The sequence below is a fragment of the Octopus sinensis genome, linkage group LG9 (genome assembly GCF_006345805.1).
Source record: "Octopus sinensis linkage group LG9, ASM634580v1, whole genome shotgun sequence".
NCBI classification, from domain to species: domain Eukaryota; kingdom Metazoa; phylum Mollusca; class Cephalopoda; order Octopoda; family Octopodidae; genus Octopus; species Octopus sinensis.
In genome coordinates this window covers 32,500,234-32,512,733 of record NC_043005.1, presented here as the reverse complement: position 1 = coordinate 32,512,733, position 12,500 = coordinate 32,500,234, and the positions used below count along the sequence as shown (strand labels likewise).

General features: G+C 35.5%; 1 protein-coding gene across 5 annotated transcripts in view; it reads right to left on the bottom strand.

Annotated features, from left to right (window-relative positions):
* The window catches only part of LOC115215371 (myocardin-related transcription factor B), a 384,512-nt gene that overhangs the window by 260,797 nt on the left and 111,215 nt on the right, over positions 1-12,500 (bottom strand). For 3 of the 5 annotated variants that reach the window (XM_036505874.1, XM_036505876.1, XM_036505877.1), the window contains exon 1: positions 11,332-11,517. The exons of 1 other annotated variant lie outside the window; for it this stretch is intronic. In XM_036505874.1, coding sequence (XP_036361767.1) covers positions 11,332-11,344 — 13 coding nt within the window. In that variant the 5' untranslated portion in view covers positions 11,345-11,517. Of the gene's footprint in view, positions 1-11,331; positions 11,519-12,500 lie in introns of those variants that run through there. One more of the 5 variants, XM_036505875.1, reaches the window with a different exon arrangement.

Genomic DNA, 12,500 nt, shown 5'->3' with positions numbered 1-12,500 from the left:
ATGGCATGCTGGTAGAGGTCCCTCCTGAGCGACAACAAAAGAGTTTAATACCAGCTATTGATGGAAACTCTTGTATGATAATGGTTGAGTTCTTACAGCTGAATCTAGAGAAGATTTGAAGAGTAAATTCCAGACATGGAAACAAAATCAAGAAAGTTTTACTAACAAGAAAAGAGAGGGAAGTGACCATGTTTAATATGTGCAGAAAAAATACAGGTAGAAATACAGAGTAGCTCATGTAAACTATGAACACACAAAACATGTGGCAGAATCTCAGACAGATAGAAAAGGTGAAGTTTGTATGTGGCAGATACACAAGGGCAGTCAATAAATTCCTTTAAATACCCAGAAGATTCCCTGGGGAACGTATTTAACAATGGAGGTGAGTGTTCTGAAAACATAACAGCTAGAATATGAACAGGGTAAGAGGAGAATGATTTCTGCTTGTTGTAAAGGATTTCCATCTCTGAGGAGGAAGCATGAGCCTAAAATGTGATGTTACATGGTGGGAAGATATAGAGGTTGAATGTAAAAGATTTGCAAAGGCAAGGAAAGAGTTGAAGTATGCTGCAGTGGGCATGTAATACTAATGAGCATGACAAAGGACTGCAATGCATGGTATTTTGCTGGACAAGACCCACATACCTATTCAAATATAGTGAATCTGCTGCTAAAAAGTGGTGGTGATGGATATTGGCATTTGGATATTGAACTTTTTATCATCACCTCTGTGACACCATCATACCACATGTATCATGAGAGACAAATATCAAATCTGCCCCTACTAACACCTTTATTGATAGACACCACTCACTTTCTTTCTCTTCTCTCCCCATTTACTCATTATCATTTAGGGATATCCACCATATACATAAATACACACAATCACTCATCCTAATTTCTACCCATCAATCTCTCTCATCACTCTTCACTTTCAGTACTCCCTCTTCCATCACTGCCTCCCTCATTTCACTAATTCTTCTTCCATCATACTACTTCAGTAGGTCTTTTGTTTCTATTACCTCTTCCTACATGTATCAAAACATCATTGCTACTGAAACTGTGTCAATATCAAGACATGTAATAAACATATACAGAGGCAGGAAACAGTACCTAAGACCTTCATATATACTTTAACACAGACACACACAAAGGACTTCCATACAGAATCTATTTATCTAATGTGTCTCAAACCGAAGAGGTCACCCCAAGACACTTGCCTATGATGTCACACAATAGGTCCAGATCTGAAACCACTTGGTTGCAAAACAGCCATGCAGCACTGTGTGTGTGTGTGTGTGTGTGTGTGTGTGTGTGTGTGTGCGCGCACGCGCACACGTGCGTGTGTGCATGAGAGAGAGCGAGACAGACAGACAGAGACAGAGATTTTGTTTTATTTTCTTGCAAATGATTGGTTTTTTTAAACCTTATCAATGAACAGTTTGGTTTTGCTAAAATTTCTGATATTACCTTCTGAAGAATGCATCATTACCAAAACTTCCCACTTTTCATTCAATTGGTATGTTTATGCAAGAAATAATCTCTGATACAGACACATGGCTGAGATGCTTTATTCTACTTACTTTGGTTGGAATCCCATTTTAACCAACTAGATTTTCATGCTACCTGATAAAACAAATATTGTAATTGATTCAATGAACTTGTAGCTTGAACAGGTAGAATTTGGCCTTGTCAAGATAAATCACTGCTATTTTTACCACTATGTTCATATGTTTAAGTTGTGTTATCAATTCATTGTTAAGAAAATAAGAATTGGTGATCTCCCAAACTTGTGTGTATCAATGAGGTCTACTCTGTGACATGACTGGCATTTGTTTAGTTCACAGAAATATTATTAATATGAAGTGTGGTGTACTCAGAAGAAACTAATACGCTCGAGTTAATAAAATATGAATCCTATTTAGAAGTTAAAAAAACATGAAATCTCCATTCCATCTCTTCTGTTTCAGAGGGGAGAAAAAATACAAATAGTCTAGGCTTAAATGCTTTTACTACCCTATTCTGTTGAAATACACAGCTTATGATTGAATTTATTTTTTTAATAATGAAGAATCAAAAATAATTTCATCGTGATTAAGCTGGTATTTAGAGCATAACATGAAATTTTGAAGGAAGGGGTTTTTAACTTAGATCACTTTGAAACAGGAAGTTTTAATCTTAGAACTAAGGACATCTCAGGTGGGTTGGTTATCAAAAGGGTTAATAAAACATGATAAAAGATCAAATCAATCATCACACCCACATCCCTTTACATTTCAGCTAGAAAGATTACTTAGTGTGAAATGTCACAGAATCAGTGGAAGCATGGAAGCAAATGAGATGTCTTCTTTCAGGAATTCAAACCCAATCCAGAATCAACTTGCACATTCACTCTATCAAATATAATAATATACCAATGTTATACTGACACATTACTATATACCAGTAAACAGCTTATACACTTCCCACAAAAGGTGAGACACTGTGTTTAAGAAATTATTTTAATTGTTTGCTTGAAATCTGGAAGTTGGAATTACTGAATTCATTGCCTTCCTTATTAACCAGAAGAAAAGCACAAACATTATAATTTGCCATTTCTTCTTCACATGAAACTCAAAGTATCATGCTTAATAGAACATATAAATAAACTGATATTGTTATGTCCTAATTAACTTTTTTCAATGTTTTATCTTTTCTCTACTTCCTTCAGCAGCAACAGTTCTAGACATTCAAAAGTGTCTCTATATCCTTTCATTCACTCAAATCCTGCAAATCATTTTCATATGCAAACTGATTTAGTTCCCATCAATACATACTTTTTTCAATTGGAAAAATCTTTTCTTATCAGTGTTATGATTTGAGGACAATGAGAATCATTAGCACACAAAACAAATGGTCACAAGCATAGCATCCATCTTTATGTTCTGAGCTCAAATTTCACTGAGGTCAACTTTGCCTGCCATCCTTTCGGGGTCAATGAAATAAGTACCAGTTAAGGACTGGGTCAATGTAATTGACTAGCCCCCTTTCCCTAAAAAATTTCAGGCATTGTACCTATAGTAGAAAGGATTATTATTATTATTATTATTATTATTATTATTAAAAACACTTAATCTCACATTGCTCTGCAGTCACTTCAACACCCAATGCATGTTACACTGCGCACCTATTCAGACAATGTCGATTTGATGGAGAGATTGAGCTAGTGTGTGACTTGAACATTTTATGATTATAAACAAATCATTTGTGTAGGTCGTTTTGCAGAAGCTGAACACTCATACATCATCTTCGACATCAGGGTCCAACATCATTATTATTATTATTATTATACAAGGACAGTCAACTGGCAAAATAGTTAACATACTGGACAAAATGTTTAACAGTATTTCACAATCTTTATGTCCTGAGTTCATATTCTGCTGAGGTCAACTTTGCCTTTCAACCTTCTGGAATTGATAAAATAAGTACCAGTCAGGCATAGAGAGTTGATGTAATCCACTTACTCCTCCATCAAAAACTATTGGCCCCATACCAAAATTTGAAACCACTATTATTACTACTATTAGGACAGCAAACTGGCAGAATCATTAGCATGCTGAACAAAATTCTTAGTGACAATTTGTCCATAATTACATTTTCAATTCCAATTCCACTAAGATCAACTTTGCCTTTCATCCTTTCAGGGTTGATAAAATAAGTACTAGTTGAGTGCTGGAGTCAATATAAAGGACTAGATAGATAGGTAGACAGGTGGATCTACAAACATATCAGCAGATATGCAGATAGAGAGATATATTAATAGATATACAAGTAGATATGTAGCTGAAATTAACTGAAATGAAAGGAAATTGAAATAATCTCAATTGGTAAATAACTCAATTAAGCCTTGATAGTGGTTGGACAGTGAAAAATGTAATTTTATACACACACACACACACATGTGTGTGTGTGTGTGTGTGTATAAAGTTATATGAGTGTGTGTGTGTGTGTGTGTGTGTATATATATATATATAAAGTTATATGAGTGTGTGTGTGTATATATATATATATATAATATTATTATGAGTGTGTGTGTGTAATATATATATATATATATATATAAAGTTATATGAGTGTGTGTGTGTATATATATATATATATATATAAAGTTATATGAGTGTGTGTGTGGTATATATATCTATATATATATATATATATATATATATACAGGGGTTGGACAAAATAATGGAAACACTTTAAAATTTCAAACAAATTTACTTTAATATGGGGCAGGACCACCTTAGGCAGTAATTACAGCTTGAATTCTATGAGGTATGGACTCATACAAGGTTTGAATTGTTTCCAAAGGAATTTTTGTCCATTCTTCAGCTAAACAGTCTCCAGTTCTTGTAGTGATGATGGTGGAGGATATCGACTCCTTACTTGTTTTCTAAATTGCACCATAAATGTTCAATAACACTGAGATCTGGGGACTCTGGTGGCTAGATAAGATGTTCCTTGTGCCATTCAGTAACAACCTTAGCTGTGTGAATTGGTGCATTATCATCCTGAAAGATTGTGTTTTCCTCCAGAAACAGTTCTGCAACCATAGGATGAGTTTGATCAGATAAAATGCTTAATAGTCTTGACTATTAATTCTGCCATGAAGGGGAACCATTGGGCTAGCAGATTTCCAAGATATAGCCCCCCAGATCATCCCACATCCTCCTCCATGTTTAACAGTTGGAAGAAGGCAGTCTGGGTCAAATGCTTCTTTTGGCTGTCTCCACACGTATACTTGGCTGGTGATTGAAAATAAGGTAAAGGATGACTCATCCAAGAAAATAACATTCTTCTACAGCTCTAGGGACCAATTCTGTTGATTTTTACTCCACTCTAAATGCTTTGCAACGCTTGTTTTTGAAAGTAGTGGTTTTCTGATTGCACCCCCCTATGAAATCTGGCTTTGTGCAGCTCCCAACGAACAGTTTTTGTGGAAACTGAGTTCTTGAGGTAATCATTAAGCTCTGTCGGAATTTTGGGAGCTGTATTTTGTGATCCTTTCTAACAATTCATGTAAGAGTCCAACGGTCCCTATCTGAAAGTTTTGGTTTTCTTCCGGAGTTTTGTTTTGATGAGGAGATTTTTCCATCCTTCTCAAAGACTGTCATTACTTTTGAGACAGTATCTTGATACACCAAAACATCTCAGCTGTTTCGTTACACTAGCGCCTGCCATACGAGCACCAACAATTTGACCTCTTTGAAAGTCGGATAGATTTGTCATTTTAATGAATTTTAATTATCTTTTTCTAATGATATCTGAAAAGAAACAACAATTTTAGCAAAACTTATTAAGCAATACTAATAATAAATAAAAAAAACATAAAAATAAACAAGCTTTCAACGGTTTTATAGATATTTCAAACTTATGATGCCATGATGCTAGGTGCTTCCATTATTTTATCCAACCCCTGTATGTGTGAATAGGTTTTATTTTAGTTTATCTTTTACTTTCTTAAATCATAAAGTACATCACATCTGCCAAATATATTAAAAGAAATAAATAAGCAATACCTTCTAAAATTCATTTTGATTATATTTAAAAGTAGTTTGCTTAAAATTTTTAGAAATTCCTTGCTTGTGTTTAATATAACAATGTTTTTAAATATGCTGACTTACACTGTAGAATTTTCACAGGTCCTGCTAGTTATTATATTTTACTTCTCAGTGCTTTTGATCTAACTTGCTCTGGTTAATTCTGTGAGAGCAGACAGCAACCTGTTGTCAAAGGTCTCACAGTGACTCTTTCTACAAATTATTATTAATATTATTGAAGGTGTTAAGCTGGCAGAATCGTTAGTGCGACGGATGAAATCCTTAGCGGTATTTTGCCCATTGCTACATTCTGAATTCAAATTACACCAAATCCACTCACAAGGCTTTGGTCAGCCCGAGGCTATAGGAGACACTTGCCCAAGGTGCCACACAGTGGGAATGAACCTAGAACCATGTGGTTGGTAAGCAAGCTACTTACCACACAGCCACTCCAGTGCCTAGGTCAGCTTTGCTTTTCATCCTTCTGAGGGCTATTATTGATGATGATTATTATTATTGTAGACTACTGGAAAAGAAGTTTTGCAGTATTAACTCTTTTGTTTATGAGTTCAAATACTAGTTACATAGTGTGAGTGGGTGGTGTAACCCCACTCCCTTCAAATTGTTGGCCTTGTGCCTGAATCAGTTGCAACATCCTTATTATTCTTTTATGTCCTGAGCTCATTTTTGGTTTTCATTCTTCTGGCTATGACAAAAGAAAGGTGCAAGTACTGGAGTTAATACAACCTTAAATCCAAAATGTTAGAAATCACTAGGAGTACCTATACAGTTGCTCAGTCTGATAGAAGTAGCAACCAAGTCTCCCTAAAAGCACAGCTGATGATTCTAAAACAGAAAAGAGGTAGGATACTGCAGCATGAGACACACAAGGACAGTAAACTGACAGAGTTGGTAGAGCATTGGAAAAATGTCTCAGTATTTATTCTGATTCTCTAAACTCAAAGTTCAAATTCCATCAAAGTCAACTTTGCTTTTCATCCTTTGGGAGAAGGAGAATCTTTTAAAAAAAAACATACTAATCCAAGATGATAGGTTGATGGAAGTGTTAGTGGGTTGGGCAATCTACCTTGTGGTGTCTGTTTAAACCCTTTGCATTCACACAACAATCCCTGCAATGATATGTTAGGTTGTATTAGCCCATGGTAGCATAAAGAGAATAGGCTCACATGTTTGGTTTACTGCCAGTCTTCCTCAAAAACACATGCCCTAGGTTGCACATACAGAGACCATACAAAGGGACCAGGTCTTTACATGAAAAAACAAGAGATTCACAGGTTACTGTTTGAATACTTTCCATCATAGGTCTTATAATTCAGAATTGACTTAGGGCCAAACAACAAGGTCAATTTTGACTTTCATCCTTTCAGAGTTGATGAAATAAGTACCAGTTGAGAAATGGTACTTTATCCGAAATATACAATATTGTGAGGTTGTTGATTGAAGATACTGTCTTCCAGGGGTTTGTACTGTTTGTCAAGTCACAAGGACTTCAGACAGACACTACTTTAAGCAATATGCATGCAGTTCCAAGTAATGCTGACTTTTGCAATACATCTAGATCAAAGGGTATTTCTAAGGTCTTTACATTGGGTGGTATTGAACCCAATGCTCTGATGACAATAGGGATAACTTTTATGTTTGGCTCTCATAGCTGCCAAATCTTAGCAATCTCAATTCTCAGGTCACCATATTTATCAACATTTTCTCTTTCTTTCATGATGAGATCTTGATCTCCTGGCACTGCCACATCAATAATTAAGCACTTGTTTGTCTCTCCTAAAGCTTATTATATCCAGCCTTCGGTGCTCTAACACCTTGTCTGTCTGGAAGTCAAAATCTCAGAGGATTTTTGCCTTCCCTTTTCATCCATTACCTTTTCTGGTGAATGTTGGTACCAAGTACCCATAACCTCATCTTGTCTACACTTATACTCTTTCTTCACAAGACTTTTACAATCACTAACAATGTTAGTCATGCTTTTGACCCTCTTCCCACACATTTTGCAGATGTCTGTTGCACTTGTGTGGTATATATTCTTTTTCACTGAGTTGATATTCAATACCTAGTCCAAGGCAGTGTGCTGGCAGAATTATTAGCGCACCGGGAAAATGTTTTGAAGTATTTCATTTGTTCTTATGTTCTGAGTTCAAATTCCGCCATAGTCAACTTCGCTTTTCATCCTTTTGGAGTTGATAAAATAAGTACTAGGGTTGATGTAATCAACTAGTTCCCTCACCCAACATTTCAGGTTTTGTGCCTTTAGAAGAAAGGATCATTATTATTATAATTATTATTATTATTGAGTATGGACGAATTTGATGCCACCCTTTGTCACACAGACTTCATGTAGAAGAAAGATAGGATGATATAGTGATTAAATCTAAAGAAAACCAATGTCTGTGTCATAACACATGCAACAATGTAATGACTAAGAAGATGAGTAATGAAGAGGTGGGAACAGAAGTCACATCTATCAAATGCACTCACAAGGCTTTGGTTGGCCTAGGGCTATAGTGGAAGACACTTGTTCAAGACACCATGTAGTGGAACTGAACCTAAAACCAGCTGAGAAGCAAACAGCCACAATTGCGCCTACCTTAGACAGACAGTCAAATATTAACATCAGTTTAACATTCACTTTTGCATGAATCAGAAGTTACTTCAATGGCTAAATACATTTCTTGTCACCAACACTCGCATGTTCCAAATCAGGTTAATATTTCCCCTTGTCTCTCCAATAACAAACAGTTCAATGGTTGCATATGCTTTTACAGAGGGCTGTAAACAAATAACACCATTTGTAAAATAGTTGACATCCCTTTAAATTTAGTGAACACATGCCAAGGCAAAAATAACACACTACACAATGGGCTTCTTATAGTTTCCATCTACCAAAATTAAGTCTCAAAACAAGAGTCAACCAGCAGTTAAAGAGAAAGGCGCTAGTGAGCACCAGTCCTCATCATTCTACCTGTACCCACATTCCCTCCTCCATCAATCTCCTTACTTACTTCAACCATCACTCTATCATTCATATCCCTGAGATTTTTGCTCATTCACTGCCATCTATCACTCTTCTCTGCCTTCTTTTCTTTCATTGTCCTCACCACCTCAACACCAGCTCTGGGTTACCTTCACCATCCAACACCTTTCTTTATTTCAGTGATGCTTTTGATTCACATCATCTTTATCTCTTTGCTCTCTTTCATATCCCTTCCACTCTTCACTCATACTCAACCTTACAATGTAGGATAGCCTAGGACCCTACCCTGCATACTACCATCATCATTACTTTACCCACCTCCTCCCTAAATCTCTTAGACTAAACTTTAACATTAATCTTCCTGTCCCATCTCCATTATTCCCAGCCAAACACTATTTCTGCTATTATTCTTTCCATCACCATCCACACACAGTATTTAATCTGTTCCAGTCTTCAACCATTATAGAAGCTTCTCTTTTGCTTTGCAAGTAGCAAAGTGATCCCACTAATGTTGATGCACTATAAATGGATGGTAAATCAAACCAAGTAGCAACAATACAGACCTTCAGATGGCTCTAAAGTTTTGCCAATAACAAGGTAACCTCTATAATCCTGGTCCCATGGAAAAAATGCTAATGCTAGGAAGAGCATGGAGCCATAGAAGCAATACCAAAACTGAGACATTAGAGCGCAATATAGTCATCTGACCCACTGGATCTTGGCAAACTGTCCATCGTATGCCAGAATGGAAAATGGATGTAGAAGAATGACATAATGTATATGATTGCAATTTTCACTTTGATTATAATGTCACAAGTAAGCCTTACATACAGAATGATATAATACATAGAGTAGCCTCACATACAAAATGACCATTTTCACAAAAACTAAGCTTTTATATCAAACCAAATTGAAAATCTTACGTTTATGATTTCATATACATAATCTGAACAATTACCAAACTATTATACATTTCAAATGGAAAAGAACTCAGAAATATTTCACCAATCTTAAATTAGAATAAAATATGTAAGATAGTGGTAAGAGGGGTGACTTTTTTCCTATTTTCTTTCTTTTTGTGAAAAGTCAGGCATGAAATTTTCAATAGTCAGTTAAGACAAATATTGATATAATATAGTGGATGGTACCTCTCTAAGTGTAGACCTATGAGTTGGAGAGAAAGAATTGGAGAGGACACTTGCTCCTAGGGTTTCAGGGGAATCTCAGACAGTGGGGTTCCTTGATTATCCATAGAGGCATGCCTGTATGAGAAGGGCCACCTTTTTTTAGATTTTTTTTTTACCTTTGTATGCTATGCATATGTCCCTTCTTTTCCAGTGTATACTGTTTACTTTTTTTTATCATTTTATTATATGTAAACCCCCACACTTTATGTCTGCTTCTGTTTAGTCTCACTCATCCTTCCCCCTTGTGGCAAATAAATGAAATCATTATTATTATTATTATTATTATTATTATTATATCTTTCTAAGTGTTTAATATTGATCACAAAATAAACCGTATTCTAGATATAGAATAGTGAAAATAGAAAGGAAACAAAATAATGTGAACCTGTTTTCTGTAGTCAGTTGGTTTTACAACTACTACTACCACCACATGACTACCACCCTCGCCACATCAGTGCAATAACACTAAAGAAGACCATGGCTATCAGATCTAAACAAAACAAAGCTCGATCATGTCAACAATAGAGACTCTCTCAGTGATCATGTAATGTGCAAGAAACTACAGATAAATCTCCCTCAGATCACACCCTAAAGTCTAATAGAGGAAACGTAATTCTAGCTATACAACAGATCTGTTCAGTAACGGGTGGCATGAGATTTAAACAACAAAATTCACTTTTGAAATGAAGAGAAGCATAACATAAGATTACATTAGAAACACACACATGCAGAGGAGTTTATTGCTTTTAGGGGCAAATTATAACTAGTAATTTTGGGTCGGAACCTGTTGAGTACTAGGGGATCAATTCTCTCTTTCTGAGAAAGACGCGGGGTACAACACACCATACCCCTTTACTCCAAGGCTACCACTTCCACTACTAGTATAACAGAAGAACAGTGACTGAAGATGTGGCAGGGTATTGCACATAATGATAACTGTGTCGCAGAAATCATTTTAATTAAGAAAACAAAAAAAAAACAGAAACCGTTATAAAATATCTGGTGATATTTAGTTCCACACCACCTTTTACATTTTAAGATCGAAGTCTACCATGGTTGGTTTACATTTCCTCATTCTGAGTGGACATACTAGGTCAGAGGTCAATCTAATTGAGTAAACTTCCACACCCCAACAAAATGTGTGGCCTAGCACCTGTGCTAGAAATCACAGCTATTTTGATTATTTACAAGTAAACTCCACTAGAATCACCACTCCTTTTGTAACCATCCATTATGTCACTTTATGACAGAAGATTATTATTATTATATTATTATTATTGTTATTATTATTATTACTATTATTATTATTATTATTATTATTAACATCACTATCATCATATTTGACTGTTTCATCAATGGCAATGCTAACAACCTACATAAAATGCACACACATGTGGAAGATGGCTTATGTATCACATACAGAAAGAAAATAAAGAGAGGAGGAGGAAGATGATAGTGGTGGAGAATGATCTCTCTTTCAAACAGATGGTATCAATTGAAACTAAAACAAAACAAAAAAAAAACAAAAGAAAGAGAAAATATAGAAAAGTCCAAAGCTTCTTACCCCCACAGTCCATCGTTCCTCCGTTTTAAACATGTGAACTGATGGTTGACATTGATGGTTTGACATTAACACTGCTAAGTGACGATACACTGTAAACCACTAGTGTGTTGGGTGTCTTTGTACACCAATATTATTACTTCAGCAGGTAATTTCATTACCTACCACTACTAATACCGCTTGTTGTAGTAGTAGTAGTAGTAGTGGTAGTGGTAGTGGTGGTGGTGGTGATTAGTAGTAGCACTACTACTTCCACTACCACACCATTGCTGCTGCTGCTACTACTACTACTGTTGGTGCTGCTGTTCACATTAGTAGCCTCACTGCTGCCACTATCAAGTCACCATTAATTCAGAGCAGACTAACATTTAAGTGGAACTGTGTATGTGTGTGTGTGTGTGTGAGTGTATACATGCGCATGTGTGCAAGTGTGCTGCAGCAGCATCACTGTGTTGACAGCTATGACAATGGATGCTGTAACTCAGAGTTATCGAATATTGCAGATGTTGCAGACAGAAGAAAATAATAAGAGAAAACAACAAGAAAAAAAAACTGATTACGGTCAGGCAAAGGTTGTGGGGGAGGCTAAAGAATGATAGGAGAGAAAATGGAATGGAAAAAAAAGGATGTTAGTCATGATTTGTTTTAAATTCAAAAGTCCTATACTTCAGGTGATCAGAGGAGAGCAGAGTGTCACAGAAATAGATGTTAAAATACCAACAGAAATACTGATTTCTTACATAATTATAAAATCTGGTAACGTTGGGCAGACGTAGAAATTGTCCCATTACTGGTCTTTTGCAACAACACTGACAATATAAATGGAAGTGGAACAATAATAATCATGATGATGATAATAATAATAATAATAATAATAATAATGATAATAATAATAATATAATAATAATAATAATAATAATAATAATAATAATAATAATAATAATAATAAAATAATCATCATCATCATCATCATCATCATCATAAAAAGGTGTAGTAGCCATAGATTCTACCTGTGACTTCTTTTATTTTCCCATTTATGACTGAGAGAGAGAGACACAGAGAAAAAGTCTTCCACTAACAAAGCATATTGCAAGTATCAACAGAAACACAAACACCGCCTCCGTATTTACACACTACCAATAACTGTTAAATACAACACCACCATTAACTGA